The sequence below is a fragment of the Eschrichtius robustus genome, chromosome 7 (genome assembly GCF_028021215.1).
Source record: "Eschrichtius robustus isolate mEscRob2 chromosome 7, mEscRob2.pri, whole genome shotgun sequence".
NCBI lineage: Eukaryota > Metazoa > Chordata > Mammalia > Artiodactyla > Eschrichtiidae > Eschrichtius > Eschrichtius robustus.
In genome coordinates this window covers 127,554,341-127,581,158 of record NC_090830.1, presented here as the reverse complement: position 1 = coordinate 127,581,158, position 26,818 = coordinate 127,554,341, and the positions used below count along the sequence as shown (strand labels likewise).

The 26,818-nt window shown below is 44.5% G+C and overlaps 1 protein-coding gene and 1 non-coding gene across 6 annotated transcripts in view; both read right to left on the bottom strand.

Annotated features, from left to right (window-relative positions):
* GRK5 (G protein-coupled receptor kinase 5) overlaps positions 1-26,818 on the bottom strand; it is a 219,971-nt gene that overhangs the window by 178,902 nt on the left and 14,251 nt on the right. The window contains exon 2 of one of the 5 annotated variants that reach the window (XM_068548648.1): positions 6,658-6,815. The exons of the other annotated variants lie outside the window; for them this stretch is intronic. Within the exon in view, the coding sequence (XP_068404749.1) occupies positions 6,658-6,685 (28 nt within the window). The 5' untranslated portion in view covers positions 6,686-6,815. The remainder of the gene's footprint in view (positions 1-6,657; positions 6,816-26,818) is intronic. 5 annotated transcript variants of the gene reach the window in all.
* On the bottom strand, positions 10,748-10,820 carry TRNAR-UCG (transfer RNA arginine (anticodon UCG)). Its single transcript has one exon. It is a non-coding gene; the product is annotated as a tRNA-Arg (tRNA).

Genomic DNA, 26,818 nt, shown 5'->3' with positions numbered 1-26,818 from the left:
TACTGTATGATCGATTTATGTGAAAAGTCCAGCAAGAGAGGACACAGATTGCCAGGAGCTGCAACAGGGGCAAATAGCGAGTGACTACTCACAGGTGTAGGGCTTCTTTTGGGGATGAAACTGTTTTGGAATGAGACAGTGTTGACGGTTGCACAACATTGTGAATACACTGAAATTCACTGAAATGTACACTTTAAATGGTGAATTTTATGGTATGTGAATTATATCTCAATCTTTCTAAAAAAGGAAAGCAAAGAAATATGCTCAAAGGCCAAACACTCATTACCAGAGACCCAGCCACCAGCCCAGGGTCCAAGGAAAGTGGCTCAGAAGGCTAGGGAACGGGTCGGGGTGGGAGTGGGGAGAAGAGGGGTGTGCTGTGGCCCGGTGTCACCTCCCCAGACCCACAGGCCTCGACCCGGCCATGCCGACCTCAGGTAAGTTCCCTAAAGTCTCTGATACTAAGAGCCTTTTTGCAAAGAGCAGAGAGGGCCCGGAGGATGGAGGGTGGGGTCTGGGGGGTGACGGGTGATTCCTGGAGCTGGGGCTCTGCTTCGGCTCGCATCCCACACGTGGTGTCTTGTTCACAGCCGTTTTCCCTGTTAGACTGGGAACCCCCTGAGCACAAGAACCAGGTCCACCTTGCTCACCTCCGTGTCCCCAGTCCCTGGAGCATGTGTGACGCTCAGAGTGACTGAACAAACGAGACCAGAGTGGAAATTAAAATCCCGTCTAAAACTTGTCACAGTATATGTCTGAAGACTCAAGTAGCACAGGATAGACAAAACCTTCTTCTGGGTTTCAAGAGACAGGATTCAAGCTCTAGTTGTGCAACCCTGGGTGGGTCATAGGTCTTCCCTGGCCTTCAGTTTCCTCTTCCTTTAAAAAGAGTTATTTGGCCAAGATGACCTTTCAGCACCTCCCCCAAACGCAAGCACTGTATGATTCTGAAAGCATTTTTCCAAGGCGCTTAGAATTAAGACAGTGCCATTGCAGAGGGACGGTCACCAGCCCAGAAGGCTCCATGTGTGCCTCATCTTTTCTGGCTGAGGTTTGGTTTAGTCTAAAGGCAAGAGTCAGAGGAGACACATCAGCTCCATTGACTAAGGCATAATATTTTCCATCAGGTGTCACAGCATTCTGTACTTTTTCCTTTTCCCCAGGGGACTCCCAAAAACTGTCCACACAAGCATCTGAAAATAATGTGTCCTGTGAAAAAGCATGCACACATGCACACACACACATCCCCCCTGGGGCAAAGAACCGCCAAGAGCCCAAACACGAAAAACCCTCCAGGCCCCCCTCCCCAGGCCAAGCTCCAGAAGCTGTATCCGGGAGATGCTGCATTTTTCTGGAATTGTGTCATTATTCACAAAGAAGTTCACTCTCAGGCCTCGCATCCACCCTAAAGCTGGGTTGGGCTGCCCAGAGCCACAGTGAAGAAAGAGCTGGCCACTCACACTATTTTTATGGTGAGCTATATGACCTCCAAACAAGCTGGGTGTGTGCCAGGGACGGAGCCGGGATACTGGTCCAGCCTTGGACAGGCCACACATCACACATCAGGGACCAGGCTCACGCAGAGCTTGGACTCAGTCAATGGGGCACATAAAACAGAGCAGCTGCATCCAGGACTCCAAGCTTCCAGTTAAAGGGGGAACACAGAGCGCAGGCTTGTCCCGCTCCTCCACAGGCCTCCAAAGGCAGGGTCCAGGGGGCTGTGGAGACCACGACGCCGAGAGAAGCAGACATCAGCAACCTGGTGTGGCAGGTTTTCCGATGCAACCCAGAACCTGAGATAGTTCATGGCTGCCCCAACCCCCCATGCTCTTCCTTGGAATTTGGGATTTCCACCAAGGGCCAATGTAATCTACTCTACTACTGAGCTCTACCATTGAGCTCAGAGGGGCACTAGGTGATGGGGACACCACTGCGTCGTCCCTGGGCTGTCACCACTGAGCTGTCTCCGGGCTCAGAAGGACATGGCAGCAGTACTCCCTCACCAGCAGGTCAGGACAGCCAGGCTCTGAAACCAGCCTGGAGCAATGAGATGGTCAAGGAAAGCCAGGCCAGCATCCCCTACCGGGCACAGGACAGGGCCTTCACAGTCCACACTGACCATGACCCTTGCCCTCCAGTGTCCATCACTTTCCCTAAAAACTCCTGGCCTTTGGGACACTTGATTTACTGGCTCCAGGGGAAGAAGATGACTTACTTGATAAATAAATCTGGACAAGTTCCAAAGTTCAAACCTGCAACCAGGGTCTCATCTCTCAATTTCTTCAGGAAAGAGAAATGCTATTTATTGGGCTCTCCTCTAAGACCCCATAAACATGAGGCAAAAACCAATGAATGAGCCCCCCCAAGCCCCTCACTGAACCCCACTAGTCAGGAACTCACAACTAAAAGCAAATTCAAGAAGGCCACAATTCCACCTGTTAACAATCCCACCTTTGCCTGTAAGTCAGGAGAAAACAGAAGTGAAGAAGGTTCTACGGGAACACAGGAAGGTGGCTTTATGGGAAACATGAGGACAGAGGGAGGACTCTATTTGCCTAAGGTCACACTGCTACTCGGGGTAGAATGGAAACCAAACTCAGGCCACGTGACTCCTGGACCAATGCTCTTCCCCCAGCGCCCCAGTGTAGCCACTGCACCCAGGTGTCGGTGCTCTGGGGGCCGGTGGAACCACACGTCCCAGAAAGAGGCACTCATAGAACCTCCCACCTCTCGGCCCTGGGAAAGGGCTGTGTTCCCGCTCACTGGGATCCAGCTGAGCCTCTCCCAGGAGTTTCACCATCTCTGCCCTCAGATTCCAAAAGGGGAAACAGCAGGGCAGCTCTCTGTCTATCACAGGCCTGGGCTGCCAGGGATCAGAGCGTGGTGATCCATCAGTGGCCCCCGCCATCAGGACCAGAAGCTGGGGCTGCCAGGCTCCACCCCACACCGACCAGATGGTTTCCCTTCCACACACCTGTCTCCAGGACAGTCTTTCCACTGACACACCTGCCCATCAGCATACCTTGCAGCACAAGCAGCGACAGGGACCTGCCAGGGAGAGTGCTGGCTGCAGCACTTCAAGCGAAATGCCTTATTCCAGGTTCCCAGGCCTGGGCTGAGCTTGGCACACCTGTCCAGATGCAGCACTATCTCAAGGCGGTAAGGGTAGGATGAAGAAAAGAAAACAGGTCCCTGTGCATGGGAGAGCTGCAAGTGGGAGATGCACAGGGCAAAGGAACAGGATGCAAGTTCAAGACCACCAAGATCAAGGCCAGTGGCTCTCAACACTGGGACACCTGGCAGTGTCTGGAGTCATTTTTGGCTGTCGTAACTACAGGGGTGTTACTGGCATCTAGGGATGCTCTTAGACACCCTCCAATGCACAGGACAACCCCACAACAAAGGATTATCTGGCCCCAAATGTCAATACTGATAAGGCTGACAAACCCTGCTTTAGGCACATACCTTCCGGAAGGCTTTTTCTTTTACTTTTCCCCAGGCCCCTTTCATCATCGCTGTATAAGACAGCAAGAAAATAACACGGGAGCCTGACAATTACAACTTCAGATAAACGTTCACAGCCTGTCAGAATGGAAGTTTGGGCTTTTCATCTATTACCATGACTATCAGTCACTGGGATGCAGGAAGGAAGGCCAGCCTTTGCGAAAATAACTCAGAGCAGAGGCAGCTTTAAGAGGAAGTTCTCAGTACGTTCTTAAAAAGTTTAAGCATCACAGAAAGGCCTTGGTGATGCCATAAACATCCAACTTGTGCTACCTTTTTCATTTGATTAAATAAGCAGCCCTCTGACAGAGGCTTTCGGATATGGCCTGCTTTTTGTTTTAACGTGGTTTTAATCAGGGGATTGTGGCTCTTCATTCCTTCAGGAAATTCTGTCAAATGTTTCACATTCCTCATAGAGAACAACTGTCTGTACAGGTTAAGATCCCAAGTTTTAAATTGTGGGGCAAGTGGCGTTTTGTTGTTTCTTAATGTCAGTGTGAGAAAAAAAAAAAAGTGAAGAAGGAAAGAATGCAAATGTTCGTCAGTGAAAACACACACAAAACCAGAAACATTCTTCCCCTCATGTACAAGGTCAACAATATCTGGGTAAATTTGCTTCATGTTTTGCAGACCGCTGATGGAACATGAGAAATGCTATTGCAAAGGCCCCTGACAGGAGCGCCGGGAGACGCCTAAAAATAGACATTTTACCCAAAGGGGGGTTATCTATTAGAACTGCATCATTCCCAGCATGACTGAGCAGCACAAACTGTGACACTGGGGCATGAAAAATATAGTAACGTATGCTATGACAAATTCTCTTTACTTAGAACGGGAGGAGATAAACTCGGCCATGACTAAGCCACTCCCTTTGAAGCTCACTGCCAATTTTCCACGTAGCTCGTACCCAGTTATCAAGATGCTGATTTGGGAAAGTGAGGGGAGAGGATGGAGAGTCTGACATCTCCTTATCCCTTCCTGGAAGTAAGGGAGTGGCATCAAAAGTTTTGTGGACCTTGTGCAAGTTAATTTCTCTGAGCTCCTCGGTTTTCATCTGGAAAATAGAGGTGGCTGTGAAAACTTACAATGAGAATGTACAGGCCCAGGGCTCAGCACAGAGGAGGCCCTCACTCAACAACTGTGAGTTCATGCTGACTGGAGGCGACACCTTTCCAGGCACGGTCGACCCAGCGATCTGGGCACAGCACTCAGAGGGGAAATTCTGCCCATCAAGAGTGTGTTTGGAGCCCAAAAGGACCCAACTCTTCACAGACTCAGTTTTCTTTTATCTACTCCATGAGTCCCTATCCAGCTGGTCAGAAATGTGGGACTCCTGGGAGCAAAAATTGGTAAAGCTGTTCTAGAAAGCAATTCGGTAGCACTTACCAACATCCCTCCACCATCAAGTCCACTTCCGGTGTCTGCAATGTCCCTGCACACGTGCACAGAGTTACAATAATGATACTAACGATGGTATAATAGTAGCCAACCTTTACGAAGCATTTAAAGAGTTCTAAATGTTTTACATGTAATTTATACACATATATTTGACATATTATAATCTGGTATAATCTACATGTGATATTTATTTGATATAGATAAGTAACTTCACCCTACAAAGTAGGTCTTGTTTTTTTTTTAACTATATTTGAACAAAGTAGGTTTTATTACTATCTTTATTTTACGGTATAGAAAGTGGAGACATGGAGAGCTTAGTAATTTGCCCTAGGTCAGGGGTCAACAAATGTTTTCAGTAAGAGGCCAGATGGTAAATATTTTAGGTGGACCAGATGGTTGCTGTCACAACTATTCAACTCTGCTGTTGCATCATGAAAGCAGCCCCAGACACAGTAAACACCAGCCATGAGCATGGCTGTATTCCAACAAAACTTTATTTATGGACACTGAATTTTGAATCTCATATAATTTTCCTATTTCAGGAAACATTTATCTTTTGATTTTCTTTTTCAACCATTTGAAAATAAGAAAATCATTCTTGCCTCATGGGCCATACAAAAACATGAGGAGTGTAGATTTGGCCAGAGGGCTGCAGTTTGCCAACCCCGCCCTGGGTCGTACACCCCTGTCCCCCAACCCTTCAAGTGAAGTCCCATTTCAAAGCCAGGCAGTCTAGCTCCAGGAGGCAGTCGTGATGTCATGTCTTCACTACTTCATTTAACAGCAAAAGGAAGGATATATAAATAGTTCAGTAAATTACGCATGCATATTATGAGATGTGTTGCAGCATTAAAAGTCATGCACACATGGACTGACCAGCAGCAGATCTGGACACGTGAAGTGAAATAAGCAAGTTGTCCGTCAATATATACATCATGACCCCATACGTGTATTAAAAATAAAAGTAATTGTGTATATTATGTATACATAAATACGCACTTATTGGTGGACATATAAACAGTGAACATAAAGAAACAGGTCTAGAAAGAACAGGAAACCTCATGGGCAGTGAGGGCGGCGGGTTGGTGGCAGTGAGGGGAGTTTTAAGCTCTCCTGTGAATGTATGCTGCTCTATAATTTGAACCTTTTACATCCCAAATGCATCCTTCTATTTCTTGTATAATAAAAGGAAACAAAAAAATTGAGGTTCTACTTACAGGGCACTACTACTGACATACTTTGAGCTCTCTGAGCAGTTTCCATGTACTTGGATGTAAACAAAAGCTGGTTATAATTAATTACCGAAGGACAAAGACATTCTTTCCAGAAGGGAAAACAAACAAGCCAACAAAGGTGGCATAAACTATAGTAAGTAAACACAGTATGTCTCTCTCTATCAATAGTGATTTTTTTAATTGCACATGTGTACAACCTAACCTTCTCTAGACACCATTAACCTTCAAACCAAGGATGTCGGTTGTAAACAAAGCCGTCAAGGTTTTCATCTGGTGTGTGATAGTCCAGGCCTAGCTTTCTTCCCTGCATAAACTTTAATTTATGAAGTTATTTTGGTTTGCTCCACTGGCATGAGCAGAGCTAACGGGGGAGTCATCGACTGGGGAAATGAGATTTCCCCCAGTGCCAATTTTTAAATCCAGCCTCCAGGTCATCTTATTTTTTGGATGCTTCCCACAGTCACATTTTTTGTTTGTTTTACATGAAAGAGCACATTCCCTTTCCCCAAGCCAGGTTTACCATTTTCCGTTGCTCTTATTAAACGCATCTTATTCAAATGGAATGTTCTCAGAGTTTCCGCCTTTCACTGGCCTGGGTAGGAGACGTGGAGTGGATACCCCAGGACGGTCACACGGACTCTGCACTCCAGGTTGCCTCTGCGCGCCATGCAATCACATCTGCAGAACGTAAGAAGGTCCAAGATCCCACTCTGACCCCAGGACTCCAGACTTTTCTCATCTGGAACAGACCCCCACGAGGCCCTCAGCCCGTCCCTCTGTGCCCATTAAAACAGCAGCTGCCAAAGCAGAGTCTGATGGTGCTAAAATGCAAACCTGGGAGGAGCCCATTCCTTCGCAGGTGACGTTCTCATCAGAGCTGTGAGGGCCTTCTGTTGACCAAACAATGAATGTTTTTAATCCTGAGCAACGCCTGGCTTGGAGGGTCCAGGAGGGCGCTTTAAACCTCAACTAGGCATGCCATGCTAGTCTCAAATCCATGACACAACTGTATGAATTGCTAAAACTGGCAAGACAAAGCTATCCTAGCCAGCATTTGAGCCCAGCCAGCCGTCTTGCAGCCTTCAGACGTCATCTCTTCCGATGTGGCCATGACTGATTTCCTCAGTTGATTGATCTGTGGTGGATCACCACTTGCCCCTTTGAACAGGGCAATTCTAATTCCTTGCTTCTGTGATGGGATCAATTTTATGTTTTCCAAATGTTCTCCCACCACATTAGGAACAGAAAATAAACTGTTATACAATCTACTTTAGATATATAGTTTTTTTTTAATGACATTTACCCTCTTACACTTTTTTTTTTTAAAGACACATTCACCCCAACCTTCATTGTGGCACTATTTTTTTTTTTTTTTTAATTTGGCTGCGCCAGGTCTTAGCTGCGGCACACAGGATCTTCGTTGCCACGTGTGGGATATTTAGTTGCGGCACGTGAACTCTTAGTTGCCGCATGTGGGATCTAGTTCCCTGACCAGGGATCGAACCCGGGCCCCCTGCATTGGGAGCGCAGAGTCTTAGCCACTGGACCACTAGGGAAGTCCCTACCCTCTTACACTTTTAAGTGCACGATACAGTATGGTTAACTACAGGCACGATGTGTACAGCAGATCTCTAGAATTATTCTTTTGCATAACTGAAACTCTATACCTATTAAACAGCAACTCCGCATTGCCCTCCTCCCTCCAGCTCCTGGTAACCATTCTACTTTCTGCTTCTATCAGTTTGACTATTTCAGCTTCCTCATATAAGTGGAATCATACAGTGTTTGCCCTTCTGTGAAGGGCTTATTTCACTTAGCATAACATTCTCAAGATTCATCCATGTTGTCTGTCGCATGTGGCAGGATTTCCTTCTTTTTTAAGGCTGAATAATATACCATTGTGTGTGTGTGTGTGTGTGTGTGTGTGTGTGCGCACGCGCCACATTTTCTTAATCCATTCATCTGTCAAAGGACATTTAGGTTGTTTCCATCTCTTCGCTATCGTGAATAATGTTGCAATGAACGTGGGTGTGCAAACAGCTCTTTGAGATCCTGATTTCAATTCTTTTTGATAAATACCCAGAAGTGGAATTGCTATCATATGGTAGTTCTATTTTTAATTTTTTGAGGACCCTCCACACTGTTTCCCACAGCAGCTGCACAGTTTTACATTCCCATCAACAGGGCACAGGGGTTCCAATTTCTCCACATCCTTGCCAACACTTTTTATTTTTTGTTTTTTGATAACGGCCATCCTAACGGGTGTGAAGTATTATCTCACTGTGGCTCTGATTTGCACTCCCCTGATGATTAGAGATGTTGAGTATCTTTTCATATACCTGTCAGCCATTTGTATGTCTTCTTTGGAGAAATGTCTATTCAAGTCCTTTGCCTTTTTTTTAATTGGGTTATTTGGGGTTTTGCTATTGGGTTCTAGGAGTCCCTTATTTGGGGGGGATATTAATCCCTTATCATATATGTGGTTTGCAAACATACAGTTTACTTTAGAGCAGTGTTTTATGGCCTATTTGAATACAAGATTTTCAGACATCTATATCAGGAGTCAGCAAGATAACGCCTGTGGGCCAAATGTGGCCCACATCCATTTGTTTAGGTATAGGCTATGGCTGCTTTCAACCTACCATGGTCAAGTTCAGTAGTACCACAGAGGCCACCCAGGCCACAAGCCTAAAATATTTACTATCTGCCCTTTTCAGAAAAGGTTTGCTAAACCCTGGTATATAGGATCAAGGCTTAAACACAAATGTCTATTTTGGCCCCAATCATAATGTAACAGGAAGGACAATTCTGAGTCAGACTATTCTCTTTAAACACTGATTTTTGTGACTGGAAACAACTTTAAAACCCAAGCTCCTACCACCCAGGCCTGTAAGTTACTGAGGAGTCTCTGGCACTACCAGGAGGTGCCTATTCTTACACAGTTGGGGTGGACAGTCGTGGTTTTCACTTTGTGGCCCTCCTTCCTCCCCTTCTCCAACAGCCATTCATCCTGACCCCCTGCCATCATTCCTTCTCTCCACTCCAGGCATCAGGCAGGCAAGAGATATCGTGCTACCAAAAAGTGTATTTTCCAGGACTTTCCGGCTGGTTTTCCGAAAAGATGCTCTCTTTGCACTGGGGTTGCTAAGAGGGCTGCTATGGGACCCCCTGAGCAGCCAAGAATGAAGTGGAGGAGAGACCAGCAGAGCTGCGAGGGACAGAAAGAACCCCAGGGACATCGTTTGAATCCTGGACCCAGAAATCCAACAATACCCTAGATTCCCAGACACATGAGGCCACAAATTCTCATTTTTGTTTAAGCTAGTTAGATCTGCATTTCTGTCACTTGCTACCCAAGGATTTCTGAGTACTGGAGTTGTGATCTTTTCATGTTCTACTCCTTGCAGTTAAGAGTTCACAGATTATTTTCCATGTTTCTGCATTATCTTAATAATTTTCACCTTTAATGGGTATATAACCCATTAGATGGGACAAACCTGACCTGGCTACCCAGCCTACTGCTACAACACAGACCCCACTGGGTGCCATAACCCAGATTCGGCAAATCTTGCACACGGCACAAGACACAACCGGCAGGGTACCATGATGCCATATGCAGCCCTTGTCATGCAGGAGACCACCTCCGATCAGCCAGGTGCCCACCTAACCAACAAGCCCAGGCATTGCCTGGGCACCAGTGCTAGCGAGACTATCTTCCTAGTGTCAATGAGTTACAGCCTGTGGGTGTTTAGCTATGAAAGCCCGACAGCAACCCTTCCCCTGCCTAGACCTCATCCCCCACATCCAAGACTCCACGCTGTTGGATTCCCCACTAAGCAGTAAAACTTTCCCACTTAGTGCTCAATCTTTGCTCTCTTAGTCTTTATTTTTTTCTTTAACAGAGGGTTAAGTTACTTGTGTTATTTGCAAGCTTCTCCCTCAAGGAGGCAAGTTCCAGATCAAGGCAGAGACCATGTCTGCCAGGCTACCCCAGTCGCCCCAGTGCCTGGGACCAGAGCAGGGCTCAGTGCCTGTTTGTTGGGTGGGTAAATTAAATGAATGAATGAATATATCCTAAGTGCCAGTCACTACACCATTTTTCACAATCATATATATATATAACACTGCCTCTGTCTACAGTTACGCCAGTTTCATTCTGGCAAAAGACGTTCCCAGAGAAGTTTGTGGTCAGCAGTGTAGGACAGAATTTGAAGAAAGACCCGTGTTAGGAAAAGCTACATTTTGGCGAAGACTCATTGGATCTGTCAGCTGCTGACAGGGCTGGGAAGAGAGTGCACTGTAGGCCATCTGTCACGTGTCCCTGATGCGAAGTTGCTCGAGGGTTACTACTCCCTTTTGCCCACAGGAAAGAGCCCTCCTTGTGACCACAAACGGACCACAGGCTAACCCCTCACGTTGGCATGGCCCAGCCCAGCTTTGCCCTCCTCCATTTGTTCTCACAGAAGCCCTGGAAATAGGTAGTGGTACCATCCCTAGTTTATAGGTGAGGAAACCAAGAGAATGATTTGCTATAGGTCACCCCGCCTAGGAAGTGCTGCATTCATTTTTTTTTTTTTTTTGGCCACGCTGCGCGTCATGCGGGATCTTATTTCCCTGACCAGGGATCGAACCTGTGCCCTCTGCAGTCGAAGTGCAGAGTCCTAACCACTGGACCTCCAGGGAAGTCCCTTTTGGTTTTTTTTGGTGTTGCATTAATTAAAGAAGGAGGTGGTTAGGCGGAGGCAGCCTACACAAGCCAAACAAAATCTAAGCCTGTAAGTGCCTCGAGGTTATGAAATTAAAAGGCTAAGGACAACCAATCACGAAGAGCCAACTGGGCTTTAAGCTTCAGTCAACTGAATAATTTCCTTTCTTTGCTTTCGCAGTTTCTCTATGTAAGTCCCCCCACCCCCCAGTCAGTGGAGCACTCCTAACTGCTTCTGGTTTGGCACTTCCCGATGGGAACTGATTTTTGCTCCAATAAACCCTTAAAAAAAAATTTTTTTTTATTATTTTTTTAAATATTTATTTATTTATTTGGTTGCACCGGGTCTTAGTTGCGGCAGGCAGGCTCCTCAGCTGTGGCATGAGAACTCTTAGTTGCGGTATGCACGTGGGATCTAGTTCCCCGACCAGGGATCGAACCCCGGCCCCCTGCATTGGGAGCGCGGAGTCTCATCCACTGCGCCACAAGGGAAGTCCCCTTAAAATTTTTAATATCCCTCAGTTTATCTTTTAACAGAAGTGACTAGAGCCCAGATGTTTTTCAACCCCTAACCCACACTCTTGCAATCAACCATGCTCACAGATGGACCAGTGGCCCCAGCAAAGGACTGAGAGTCTGGCACCAGCCTGCTCCCTCTGACCTCAGGGCCCTGTGGCCTGGGCATCTGCATCCTGGATGTTCTAGCTGGCCAGCATCAAGTCATGAACCTCTCTGCATCCTCTTTCCTTTCAAAACCCTGCTTCCGAGGGGTCTGCCCACGTGGACAGAAGGCTGCTACAAGCCCCCTTTCAGCCCCCGCAGCCCCTGCATGGTTCAGGCCTCTGATGAGGAAGCTCCGGGTTCTTTTACTTCATTCTCCTTGGGGTTTTTTGTTTTTTGTTTGTTTGTTGGTTTTTCTGTTTGGTTTTAGTTAATGAGCTTTCTCAGTAACAAAACTTCCTTCCTCTCTTTCGAGCAAGAAGTCAGGCTCTGAAGGTTGCAGACGTCATTTAGATTACAAAAAAGAAATATATATATATTTTTTTGTTTGTTTGTTTGTTTTGGGGCAGTGTTGGGTCTTCGTTGCTGCGCGCAGGCTTTCTCTAGTTGCGGCAAGCGGGGCTACTCTTCGTTGCGGTGCGCGGGCTTCTCATCGGGTGGCTTCTCTTGTTGTGGAGCACAGGCTCTAGGCACACGGGCTCAGTAGTTGTGGCTCACAGGCTCTAGAGCGCAGGCTCAGTAGTTGTGGCGCGTGGGCTGAGCTGCTCCACGGCATGTGGGATCTCCCCGGACCAGGGCCCGAACCCGTGTCCCCTGCACTGGCAGGCGGATTCTTAACCACTGCGCCACCAGAAAAGCCCTATATATATTTTTAAGTGGAAAATCATGTTTTTCAAATGGCTTGGTTTCAACACTGCCTCCCCAAAGTTTTCTACTGAGTGTCTTCTGCTCTTTCACGGTAAAGTGACTATGTAACTTACTGTCCAAACAGGGACCCTTTTAAGAATGAAAGGGTACACTATGAACCCTAACACTGGCCATATGATCACCCTTCTTTGCGGGGGTCACCACTTCTCGACGGGGCCCAGGAGAACGTGGCGAAGCACTTCCAGACAGCAAACTGCGTTCGGTTATTTAATGTCCGGCCCTGGAATAGTCAACAGCCACGCAGTGCACTTTTAACCTTTTTTTTTTTTTAGTTTATTTATTTATGGCTGTGTTGGGTCTTCGTTTCTGTGCGAGGGCTTTCTCCAGTTGTGGCAAGCGGGTGCCACTCTTCACGGCGGTGCGCGGGCCTCTCACTATCGCGGCCTCTCTTGTTGCGGAGCACAGGCTCCAGACGCGCAGGCCCAGTAGTTGTGGCTCACGGGCCCAGTTGCTCCGCGGCATGCGCAGTCCACTTTTAAATAAAGAAGAGGATTCTCTTCACTCTGCTCTGTGACACTGGAGCTTGAGTGTCTAACAGAAGGGAGGTGTTTCTCTGTTTGCTGCCCAAGAAGCCAAAGGATCCAGCTTTAAGGATCTTTATTTTCTAGCAGTAATTCTAATGTGCTGAGACTAAACCTTTGTAGTCCCCAAATTTTCTCAGGCGGTGAGGAGTCGGGTGTCTAGTCTCAGAACAAAGAGGGCTGGGAAGATCATTGTGTCCATCCCAGCCGCCAGGCATGGCCACACCCATCATTCCAGATGGAATCGAATCTCTGCCCTCTTTTTTAAAACTTCAGAGGAAATCGTGCCACCTCCCCAGGGTGAGCTAGTCCAAGGTTTAACTGTGATCTTCAGGGCTAGGCACCCCTCGTTCCAGACCACACTCCACCCAGGAAAGCAATAACATCTGATCTTCCAGCCTGTCATCTGGGCAGCCTCCATCCACTATAAGGGGTATCCTCTCCTCTGCAGGCCAGAAAGCCCTCTCTTCACCCAGAAAATAGGACATGAAAAAGAAACACACACACACACACAGATTCCCCTTCCTCCCCAGCTCAGCAGGCTCCCCTCCTGGCCTTTTAATCCCCAGGCAGATTGTAAATGGAAAGACAGGAAATGCAAGATTCAGTGTTTGAGCCATTTCCATCTTAACTCCAGCCCTCCCCCACCCCAGCCTCTCTTCCCTTGACAGACAGACAACCCATTAAGAGCTCGCCCATAATAGTCTTTCCTGTAAGAACTTGTAAACAGCATCCTTGGAGCTTCAGCTTGGGTATTTCCCAGCTCACTTGCTTCCATTTCCTTTGTCGTGGAAGGTTCCCATGAGGAGTGGGGGAAGCTGATGGGAGGGTCTCTCCCCCTCCAGCTGCCTTCCCCGGCTCCCCACCTCCTTCAGTATCCCAGAAGTTTAAGGGTCTTCCCCTTGAACACTGCTGCTGTCACTTAGCTTTGTGTGTTACTTTCTGTTTCCTTGAAGGAAGCCCTTCCATTCAGTATACGGGAGACTCCAGATAATGCCTGCCATGGCCTTCACTCCAACACATTCCAACTGCTAAGTATTCATACAGGGTTCTCGCCAGTTCTCAGCATTAAATGAACAGTATCTGTGCCTGCTGAAATTATGTTTTAAGTAAACCCTGTGCCTGCAAAACTGCTTTTTTTTAAAAAACGAGAACTTGTTTTTATTATATAACTTAAAGTTTTCAAGGCAAATATATTATGGAAAAGGACAGGGGCCCCAAACCCGGGGTTGGTCAGGTGACATAATTGAGTAGAGGGGACTTGGTATGAGGCAAGAGGGAATAGTGGGGTCTGTGGTGAAATGTAGAGCCTGAAACCTTGCCCCAAAATAGACAACCAATACGCAACTGTAGACAGATGTTGCTACGTAAAAACTCCTATTTCATATTTCCAAAACTTCCAGGTTTTTTTTTGAATTCTTGAATTTTATTTATTTTTTTATACAGCAGGTCCTTATTAGTCATCAATTTTATACACATCAGTGTATACAGGTCAATCCCAATCGCCCAATTCATCACACCACCACCCCCACCCCCCCACTGCTTTCCCCCCTTGGTGTCCATACGTTTGTTCTCTACATCTGTGTCTCTATTTCTGCCCTGCAAACCAGTTCATCTGTACCATTTTTCTAGGTTCCACATACATGCGCTAACATACGATATTTGTTTTTCTCTTTCTGACTTACTTCACTCTGTATGACAGTCTCTAGATGCATCCACGTCTCTACAAATGACCCAATTTCGTTCCTTTTTATAGCTGAGTAATATTCCATTCTATATATGTACCACATCTTCTTTATCCATTCGTCTGTCAGTGGGCATGTAGGTTGTTTCCATGACCTGGCTATTGTAAATAGTGCTGCAATGAACACTGGGGTGCATGTGTCTTTTTGAATTATGGTTTTCTCTGGGTATATGCCCAGTAGTGGGATTGCTGGATCATATGGTAATTCAATTTTTAGTTTTTTAAGGAACCTCCATACTGTTCTCCATAGTGGCTATATCAATTTACATTCCCACCAACAGTGCAAGAGGGTTCCCTTTTCTCCACACCCTCTCCAGCATTTGTTGTTCGTAGATTTTCTGATAATGCCTATTCTAACTGGTGTGAGGTGATACCTCATTGTAGTTTTGATTTGCATTTCTCTAATAATTAGTGATGTTGAGCAGCTTTTCATGTGCTTCTTGGCCATCTGTATGTTTTCTTAGGAGAAATGTCTATTTAGGTCTTCTGCCCATTTTTGGATTGGGTTGTTTGTTTTTTTAATATTGAGCTGCATGAGCTGTTTATATATTTTGGAGATTAATCCTTTGTCCGTTGATTCATTTGCAAATATTTTCTCCCATTCTGAGGGTTGTCTTTTCGTCTTGTATATGGTTTCTTTTGCTGTGCAAAAGCTTTGAAGTTTCATTAGGTCCCATTTGTTTATTTTTGTTTTTATTTCCATTACTCTAGGAGGTGGATCAAAAAAAGTCTTGCTGTGATTTATGTCAAAGAGTGTTCTTCCTATGTTTTCCTCTAAGAGTTTTATAGTGTCTGGTCTTACATTTAGGTCTCTAATCCATTTTGAGTTTATTTTTGTGTATGGTGTTAGGGAGTGTTCTAATTTCATTCTTTTACACGTAACTGTCCAGTTTTCCCAGCACCACTTATTGAAGAGACTGTCTTTTCTCCATTGCATATCCTTGCCTCCTTTGTCATAGATTAGTTGACCATAGGTGCATGGGTTTATCTCTGGGCTTTCTATCTTGTTCCATTGATCTATGTGTCTGTTTTTGTGCCAGTACCATATTGTCTTGATTACTGTAGCTTTGTAGTATAGTCTGATTCCTCCAGCTCCCTTTTTTTCCCTCAAGACTGCTTTGGCTATTCGGGGTCTTTTGTGTCTCCAAACAGATTTTAAGATTTTTTTGTTCTAGTTCCGTAAAAAATGCCATTGGTAATTTGATAGGGATTGCATTGAATCTGTAGATTGCTTTGGGTAGTATAGTCATTTTCACAATATTGATTCTTCCAATCCAAGAACATGGTATATCTCTCCATCTGTTGGTATCATCTTTAATTTCTTTCATCAGTGTCTTATAGTTTTCTGCATACAGGTCTTTTGTCTCCCTAGCTAGGTTTATTCCTGGGTATTTTATTCTTTTTGTTGCAATGGTAAATGGGAGTGTTTCCTTAATTACTTTTTCAGATTTTTCATCATTAGTGTATAGGAATGCAAGAGATTTCTGTGCATTAATTTTGCATCCTGCAACTTTACCAAATTCATTGATTAGCTCTAGTAGTTTTCTGGTGGCATCTTTGGGTTTCTCTATGTATAGTATCATGTCATCTGCAAACAGTGACAGTTTAACTTCTTCTTTTCCAATTTGTATTCCTTGAATTTCTTTTTCTTCTCTGATTGCCGTGGCTAGGACTTCCAAAACTATGCTGAATAATAGTGGTGAGAGTGGACATCCTTGTCTTGTTCCTGATATTAGAGGAAATGCTTTCAGTTTTTCACCATTGAGAATGATGTTTGCTGTGGGTTTGTCGTATATGGCCTTTATTATGTTGAGGTAGGTTCCCTCTATGCCCACTTTCTGAAGAGTTTTTATCATAAATGGGTGTTGAATTTTGTCAAAAGCTTTTTCTGCATCTATTGAGATGATCATATGGTTGTTATTCTTCAATTTGTTAATATGGTGTATCACATTGATTGATTTGCGTATATTGAAGAATCCTTGCATCCCTGGGATAAATCCCACTTGATCGTGGTGTATGATCCTTTTAATGTGTTGTTGGATTCTGTTTGCTAGTATTTTGTTGAGGATTTTTGCATCTATATTCATCAGTGATATTGGCCTGTAATTTTCTTTTTTTGTAGTATCTTTGTCCGGTTTTGGTATCAGGGTGATGGTGGCCTCATAGATGAGTTTGGGAGTGTTCCTTCCTCTGCAATTTTTTGGAACAGTGTGAGAAGGATGGGTGTTAACTCTTCTCTAAATGTTTGATAGAATTCACCTGTGAAGCCATCTGATCCTGGACTTTTGTTTGTTGGAAGATGTTTAATCACAGTTTCAATTTCATTACTTGTGATTGGTCTGTTCATATTTTCTATTTCTTCCTGGTTCAGTCTTGGCGGTTATACCTTTCTAAGAATTTGTCCATTTCTTCCAGGTTGTCCATTTTATTGGCATAGAGTTGCTTGTAGTAGTCTCTTAGGATGCTTTGTATTTCTGCAGTGTCTGTTGTAACTTGTCCTTTTTCATTTCTAATTTTATTGATTTGAGTCCTCTCCCTCTTTTTCTTGACGAGTCTGGCTAATGGTTTATCTATTTTGTTTCTCTTCTCAGAGAACCAGCTTTTAGTTTTATTGATCCTTGCTATTGTTTTCTTTGTTTCTATTTCATTTATTTCTGCTCTGATCCTTATGATATCTTTCCTTCTGCTAACTTTGGGTTTTGTGTGTTCTTCTTTCTCTAGTTCCTTTAGGTGTAAGGTTAGATTGTTTATTTGAGATTTTTCTTGTTTCTTGAGGTAGGCTTGTATAGCTATAAACTTCCCTCTTAGAACTGCTTTTGCTGCCTCCCATAGGTTTTGGATTGCCGTGTTTTCATTGTCATTTGTCCCTAGGTATTTTTTGATTTCCTCTTTGATTTCTTCAATGATCTCTTGGTTATTTAGTAACGTACTGTTTAGCCTCCATGTGTTTGTGTTTTTTACGTTTTTTTCCCTGTAATTCATTTCTAATCTCATAGCGTTGTGGTCAGAAAAGATGCTTGATATGATTTCAATTTTCTTAAATTTACTGTGGCTTGATTTGTGACCCAAGATGTGATCTATCCTGGAGAATGTTCTGTGCACACTTGAGAAGAAAGTGTAATCTGCTGTTTCTGGATGGAATGTCCTATAAATATCAATTAAATCTATCTGGTCTATGGTGTCATTTAAAGCTTCTGTTTCCTTATTTATTTTCATTTTGGATGATCTGTCCATGGGTGTAAGTGAGGTGTTAAAGTCCCCCACTAGAATTGTGTTACTGTTGATTTCCTCTTTTATAGCTGTTAGCAGTTGCCTTTTGTATTGAGGTGCTCCTATGTTGGGTGCATATATATTTATAATTGTTATATCTTCTTGGATTGATCCCTTGATCATTATGTAATGTCCTTCCTTGTCTCTTGTAACATTCTTTATTTTAAAGTCTATTTTATCTGATATGAGTATTGCTACTCCAGCTTTTTTTTGATTTCCATTTGCATGGAATATCTTTTTCCATCCCCTCACTTTCAGTCTGTATGTGTCCCTAGGTCTAAAGTGGGTCTCTTGTGGACAGCATATAGATGGGTCTTGTTTTTGTATCCATTCCACAGGCCTGTGTCTTTTGGTTGGAGCATTTAATCCATTCACGTTTAAGGTAATTATTGATATGTATGTTCCTATGACCATTTTCTTAATTGTTTTGGGTTTCTTTTTGTAGGTCCTTTTCTTCTCTTGTGTTTCCCACTTAGAGAAGTTCCTTCAGCATTTGTTGTAGAGCTGTTTTGGTGGTGCTGAATTCTTTTAGCTTTTGCTTGTCTGTAAAGCTTTTGATTTCTCCATCGAATCTGAATGAGATCCTTGCCCAGTAGAGTAATTTTGGTTGTAGGTTCTTCCCTTTCATCACTTTAAGTATATCATGCCACTCCCTTCTGGCTTGTAGAGTTTCTGCTGAGAAATCAGCTGTTAACCTTATGGGAGTTCCCTTGCATGTTATTTGTCGTTTTTCCCTTGCTGCTTTCAATAATTTTTCTTTGTCTTTAATTTTTGTCAGTTTGATTACTATGTGTCATGGCGTTTTTTTCCTTGGGTTTATCCTGTATGGGACTCTCTGCGCTTCCTGGACTTGGGTGGCTATTTCCTTTCCCATGTTGGGGAAGTTTTCGACTATAATCTCTTCAAATATTTTCTCGGGTCCTTTCTCTCTCTCTTCTCCTTCTGGGACCCCTATCATGAGAATGTTGTTGCGTTTAATGTTGTCCCAGAGGTCTCTTAGGCTGTCTTCATTTCTTTTAATTCTTTTTTCTTTAGTCTGTTCCACAGCAGTGAATTCCACCATTCTGTCTTCCAGGTCACTTACCCGTTCTTCTGTCTCAGCTATTCTGCTATTGATTCCTTCTAGTGTAGTTTTCATTTCAGTTATTGTATTGTTCATCTCTGTTTGTTCTTTAATTCTTCTGGGTCTTTGTTAAACATCTCTTGCATCTTCTCGATCTTTGCCTCCATTCTTTTTCCGAGGTCCTGGATCATGTTCACTATCATTATTCTGAATTCTTTTTCTGGAAGGTTGCCTATCTCCACTTCATTTAGCTGTTTTTCTGGGGTTTTATCTTGTTCCTTCATCTGGTACATAGCCCTGTGCCTTTTCATCTTGTCTATCTTTCTGTGAATGTGGTTTTTGTTCCACAGGCTGCAGGATTGCAGTTCTTCTTGCTTCTCGACACAGAACTTTTAAATTCTGCCAGTAGAAGCAGCCCTCAACAGATGTTGCTATGTAAAAACTCTTATTTCATATTGCCAGAACTTCCAGTTTTCTAAGAGAAGTCTTAAGTCAGGAATGTTATGTGAAATACTCTGATTTTTAAAATAGTGTGTGACCTGAACAGTTTGCAACCCCTGGACTAAATGATAAATAGCCCCTGCTACAACCTGGGCCCCAGCACTACTGGGCACTGGACCATCTGCATAAAAGAACACAATACTGGGAGCGGCACCCACGGCCTATGCAGTAGGGGAGAGCCTGGCATGGGGATGGGCATGTGGCCAAAGGCAGATCCCAAACCCCTACTCCTCAAAGCCCAGCTCCTCTGGAGGCTGTGGCCTTCTGGGACACTTTCTGGGAATGATCTTATTTTTTAGGAAGGAAACAATCAGGAACTAGGATTCACTCTTGTGTAATTCACTTTACTCAAGTTCACTTTACAGAAATTCACTTTACAGCCAGTTTTGCTGAAACAGATCTATAAGAGATATGATGGGCGGCGGCCTTTTCTCAATAAAAATATACAAGATACACTGAGAAAAAAGCCCTTAACTAGCTTGCAGGCCCCTGTGATGGAGCAGAAACCAGTAACTCAAATAAATAATCCTACAAAACAAAGGCCTATACCTTCCTTCCCAAACTCAAAGCAGGGGAGTGGGCCCTAGACCCAACAGAGCAGAAAAGTGCATGTAAGAATCATCTTCGCTTGCTTGGTTTAAACAACTGAGAAGACACAGAATGCTGGGAAGTTATTTATCCTCTTTAAGCCTCAATTTCCTCATCTGTGAAATGGAGGTAACAATAGCACAATCCTAATAGGATCCCTGGAAGGACCGAAACTGTTCATCAGCCTTTGGCCAACAGCCAGCCTCAGGAGCTTCCTGGTGCTCCTGGGTTCATATTTCATCCCAAAAGTATTTATTGAGCACCTTCTGTATACAGGTACACAACAAAGAGCAATAAATAGGCACAGGCCCTGGCCTCCCCAAATCCACTTTTATTTCTAACAATAAATCCTAAATATAACACATTTTCAAAAAGAAAAAAAAAAGTGTCAGAAATTACTCAAGCAGATGTCCTTGCACCTTCATATTAAAATGATTCATACGTTTTGTTATTGAACCAATTCACGAGTTTGGGGGAGTTTAAGTAGCCCGAGTGTGTCTTCTAATGGGCCCTCAATAAAAAAAAAAAATTGTCACATACTCCTATTCCACAGCATTTGTAACACGTCTAGCTGGCCCACAAACAGTAGTACGCTGGGTTTTTTCTTCACCGAGGAACTAATTTACATAGACTTAATGGTGTGATTTTGTTTTTAAACCTTACTCTTTTGCTTTAACATTTTCCAACTAGTTACACATTAGTGAATCCCAGGATATGGTTTTCCAACGATAAGACACAAATCAAGTCACTATTATTCTCTGTCCACAATGTTCGTTCTCCTGATTTATTTCTTTAAATAAATGAAGAACATCACAATCGATGAAAGCCAGATTTAGGAAATAGTTATCACCCATCCTGGGCTTCCAAATTAAATTTAAGGCATGCTAGCATTTCAAATCCATCTGAAAAAAGCAACCTCAAAATATATTTCTGCCTCCTACTGGCTGTGGGACGTGGCTAGGATTCCTAAATGGTCTGTGCCTCAGTTTCCTCGTTTACAAAATGGGGTTAACCAGCTGTACCTACCTCACAGATTTGTGGTAGGGACTCAAGGAACTAAGACATGCAAAGTAAGTATTAGCTACTTTTATTAATATTTTTTTCAACACCAAGGTGGGATAATGGAACATGGTGATTGAAAGGGAACAGACCCTGGGACCTGGGTTCAAATCCCAACTTTTCCATTAATAGCTGTGACCTTGGACAAGTTGAGAAATCTCTGTGAGCCTCACCTGTGGAACCGGGATTAAAAACAGTATCTACCTCAAAAGGCAGTTGTAAGGAGGGCCCTGGCAGGCATAAGCACTGTATTAAGTTTATAGCTATTTTAATGATGATAAAACAAAGGCTTATCGGAGATGTTACCCTCTCCAGGGAAGCTTGCTATATAATGAGTTTATGGACATTTCCAGGCTCCCACAAGGAAACAGATTTGGGATCAAACCAATGTCTGTGTAGACAAATCCACTTCCGGACTCACACACAGCTATTGTTCCCAACACCTTGGGTTCACATTTCCATGGTGACCAGCATGTTTGTTTACTTGTTTCCTGATTTTTTTTTTTTCTACAACTGGAGTCCCATAAGGGCAGTCAGGTGGGAGACTGTATTGTTTGTGGCAAACATCAAATGCACCTGCCCCTATGCTCAGGCAAAGCCTGGGACAAATGTTCACCCAGCCTTCCTTGACTCAGAGGATCCTCCTGACCCATGCTCCATCCCTCTGGCCATGCCTTCTAGGGTTAGGTATCCCCTAAAGACATGGCTTCTAACTCTGAGTGAGTCAGGACCCTTTGACTGTTAGTGTCAAGTCATGGGTCACCCAAACAGGAAGCCTAGAGTATACATCTGGCTCCCAGGATGGCTGGAGACCAACATCCAATAAATGTGATGAGGAATCAATCTCTCTCTCTCTCTCCCTCTCAGGTTGGCTTTATTCTCAGGCAGCCTGTGGCAACAGCCACCAGCAGCTTCAGCCTTCCCTTCCACCAGCTCGGCAACCCCAGCGACAGAAGGGTAGCCCTTTCTGGACCGTGAATCACAGCCTTATCTCTGCTCCCTGAGGTAGAGAGAGAAGCAGTGCTCTGATTGGCCAGGGTTGGGTCACATGCTCACCAACAGAGCCAATGAGAAGTCACTACCACCCAACCTCATGGATTGAATATGAGGGAGGAGTGGTCCCCGAGAAAAATGGAGGCGCAGTTACCAGAAGAGGGAATGGGTGCTGGGCAGGGAAAAACAACAGAGCCACCTGCTCCCATGTCTCTTCAAAGCTGCTGCTTGCCGGCACCTCACCAAACCTCACCTCTGGCCTGGAGGCTCCTACAAACTTCAAGTCTCCGTCCCGGCCATTCCTCCACTCAGTGAGGCCCAAACCATACCTGCATCTTTTCCCAGAACCAGCAACATCTTCCCAGCTGCTCTGCAATGTCGCCTGGGTTCAAACTTAATAGTTTTGTCCTTCCACACACCTCCATATCCCATCAGGTGCCGAGTTCTATAGATTCAGCCTCCAAGGCCGTGCCTATCCACCCCATCCCCTCTTTTGGGGAGGACGCTGGTCAGCCCCTACATACTTTCTCAGAACTACTGGGCATTTGGCCTCACAGCCTCTGCCGCCAGATCCAGGGTCTTCCAGCTCAGCCAGCATTAGCCTACTCTGTTCAAAAACTCAGTAACTCCAAATGTAACTCCAGACCTCTCAGCCTGGCATTCAGAGACCTCCTCATTCCCCATAGGATTGTCCACTCTTCCGGCCTTCCTGCCTGCTGCTACCTTGCAACTATTCCAGGCGCCAGGCAAACAACCACCTGGTGCTATTCCCCCTGGTCACCACCATTTGGCTCTGCCCTCCCCACTGCCAGGAACCTCCGTCTCCACCCTGTAACCTCATGAGGTGGAATTCTTCCCACAACACTGCTTTTAGGGTCAGATCCAAGCTACAATGCTTACCGGCTGCAAGACTTTGGACAGTAGCCTTTCTGTCAGATTTGTCATATGCAAATGACAATGACACCTAACGCACTGGATTGAAAACTACATCTCTATAAAGCCCCCTTCACAAAGCCTGGCACCCGGCAGGGGCTCTGTGAATGTTGGCTTCACACTATCAGCCACCAGCCTCCATGGTCCAGCCAAACACCAACTCTCTGTGAAGCCTTTACTGAACGCCCCCATCGGGACCGCCTTTGTACTTATAGTCTACCTTGTCATGTAGTTGGCCAGGTATCTGTCCTTCCCCAACTATACTGGAACATCCTGAAGACGAAAGCAGTCTCTTTCATCTCGACATTCCTAAAGCGCCTCACCTGGCCTTTCACACCTGGGAGGTGCTTGAATCACAGCAGTGAAACTGACTCCAATTGTGTGCATCCCAAAGTATTCCTGCTCATTAGCTGGTCATTGGTTCACTAGATAGAGCTGACAGGACGCCAGTGTCCCGGGCACATCCCTGGTTACAAGATTCCAGACAGACAGTCACAGTATCTCTTCATCAGTTCCCCAGCTTGTCACACAAGAATTCAGGTGCTCACCTCCCACCAACTGTCACATGAGGATAAAATAAGCAAATTGCCTTACTGTTGAGGCAGACACAAAGTGCCTGCACACCCAGAAGAACCCAGCCTAACAAAGCAAGTACCCGGGGGGGATTTAGATAAACCCCAACCCTGCCCAGGGTACTGGGAAGAGTCCCGTTCTCCGCTCTTGCCTCCTACTCCTCACCTCCAAAATTGCCACCCAGAGGGGCTGCTTGCCCTAATGCACCAAACCCAACAGTAAGAATGTAAGCTTTTCCTAAAAATCAAATTCATATTTGCGACACAAAGATGCTTCCCCACCCAAAAAAGTGTTCTAGATGCACTAAGGCATTTATTCACAGATTCAATCAAGCTAGTCAGTCAACTGATGGGTCCAAGGGGAAATTTCTAGAATCATTTGAGCAAGATGGCTGGAATAATCTTACGACTTACCATGGTGAAATGCTAAGAAGGACAACCCTTGGTGAGACCCAGAGGGCCTGGCATGTTTTGCTTTGTTTTTTATGGATTTTATTTCTTTATGTTCCCATCAAAGAACATAAATTGTGCCTTACAAGGCACAAATTGTCATCCCCCCTCTCCAAATGGAAATGTCTTTGTTTTTCTAAGTATAATGAACACTCACTGTACAAAATCCAGGTTTTCCTAACTTCCACCCACTATGTTATGATCATCTCTCCATGTCAATAAGAATTGATCTCCATAATTCTTCATGGCTACATATGTGTCCATTTTTTTTTCCATTTTTTGAATACACCAAAATTCATTTTATCAAGCCTCTACTGAAGGTCACTGAAATTGTTTCCTATTTCTCTCTATTATAAACACCCTCTACTGAACAACCTCCTGCATAGCACTTGTGCACTGATTTTTCCTTTTTCCTAAAAAAATATTTTAGAAATAGAATTTCAAGGCCAAGGGTTATACAATTTTAAGCCTTTTGAGACACACATATATATATATAGCCAAGCTGTCCTTAAGAAAGACTTATTGGGGCTTCCCTGGAGGCGCAGTGGTTGAGAATCTGCCTGCCAATGCAGGGGACACGGGTTCGAGCCCTGGTCTGGGAAGATCCCACATGCCGCGGAGCAACTAAGCCCGTGTGCCACAACTAGTGAGCCTGCACGTCTGGAGCCTGTGCTCCGCAACAAGAGAGGCCGCGACAGTGAGAGGCTCACGCACCGTGATGAAGAGTGGCCCCCGCTTGCCGCAACTAGAGAAAGCCCTCGCACAGAAACGAAGACCCAACACAGCCATAAATAAATACATACATACATACATACATACATAAATAAATAAATAAAAGTGAAATTCTTAAAAAAAAAAAAGAAAGACTTATTAGTTTACACTCCTATCAGCAGTGGAAGTATAATGTTTGAAAGAACTTATTTACCCACACTTCCTTAAAGAGGCTTTATCAATGTTTAAAATTTTTGCCAATGTAAGATTATGTATATATATAAGAATCTGCTTACTAGTGAGATTGAGGATATTTTGTTGTATAGCAAATCCCTACATACTGCCTGTCTGACCATGGCCCTCTTTTTTTTTCCCCCCTAGAAATGACCTCCCCACTTACAACCCCCATCCTCTCTGGCTGCAACCAGAGCCACCATGTTCTTACAACTTCACCCCAATGGCCTGCAACCTAAGAGTCTAAGAATTGATGCCTGCAATCTATGTTAATTGTTCCAGAGCGATCCACTGACAGAAGGCAGGCCAATGGGAGTCATTCCTTAGGATTTTTCGAATCAGAATTGGGGAGGGAAATACCAGTCTTGCTGGAATCTAGCATGCCTTCCCCAATGACTAGTGAGCTAGTTACCTCAACATCGTTTCCTGAGTAAGCTGTTCTTTACCCATTGATTCGAATGCTTCCTTTATTATATACTAAATTTTTGCATATACTTGGGTCTGTATCTGAACTTTGTATTTTATTTATATCCTTTCTTTGGTCTCTGTAATCATTAGGGCATTATGTAATGATAAAGATACAGAAAGGCTAAGTTACTAGCTTTGTGACCTCAGACAAACTAACAACAAAGCAAGAACAGAACCCAAATTACCAGTCTCCACCTTGTACCAATTCCAGCTGTAGAAACCTTACACAGAAGAGGACCACCAACCCTCTCAGCATCACCCTAGTCTATGAAATCTGTGTCACCAGTCGAGATAAGGCAGACGTCTAGACCGCACGTTGCAGGGGAATGAAGAAGTGAGTCAGGATTTGCCAGGAACCCACAAGAGTGCTTGGCAGGGCCCATTCCCGTCTGAGTCTCTGACCTCTTTCCCTGCGGGTGACAACAATGTCCCCAACCACAGCCCTGGAAAGTAGGTAATGCCTATCAATCTCTGACTCCTTGCGGGATGTCACCAAGTCCACATGAAAATGTTTCCATCACTCATGTCTAGATGGAAAATTCTTACATTTTCTCAACACTATTTACTTATCGTTTTTTTTGGCCAGACAGAGCACTGTGTCTTTTTAAACTTTCCAGGAAGACTGTTTATTAAGATAATACAGTGCAGAACAATCAAACAGTTTATTTTTTACTTTTGATTTAATTTGTCTTTCTATAATCCACTAAAGAAAATACTAGAATCATGCATTTGCCTTTCTTAGATTGCAGGCTTCAGTTAAATTAGCAGTGATGGGTTTTTTGTTTTTTGTTTGTTTCTATTATGCACATAACCCCTCCCAGCTCCAATTCTTTCCTTGGGGTAATTTTCATTTTAATATGTAATGCCCGCTCTTGAAATGAACAGCGAATCTTATCATGAAGTACCCACAGATGAATTCCTATCAGTGAAATATACACCAGCAAATTCTCAAGATCCGAAGGGTGAGAAGAGCTCTGGAAATCACCTGGGCCGAGGTACACATTTACACAGCTGAGGAAAGTTTGGTTCAGAGAGGTCAAGCAATGTGTCTAAGCTCACACAGCCAGGGTGTCGGCGGCACATTCTCCCTTCCCTTCAGCCTTTTCACTAGAGGCATTAATAGCGCTTTCAACAGAAACTGCACATCTTGGCTTGGTGCACTTAACAGCAAGAGAAGATACCATATTACCTTGAAAAGCAAAAAAGTGGGTGTCTCGACCCCGCCTCTAGGAATTTATTAAACAGCTTTTCCTTGAGCTGTGCCAGGTGTAAGCAACACCACAGCCCCATCTGCTAGCAGATTCTGACCCTTGGTCGAATGTGTCTGTTATTCGAACGTGGTGTACAATGAAAGCACAGGCCTGGGAATCTAGAGGCTGGGGTTCTGGTGCCAGTTCTACAGTGGGCGTCACAGCTGTCTTCTAACATCAGAAGGGCCCCC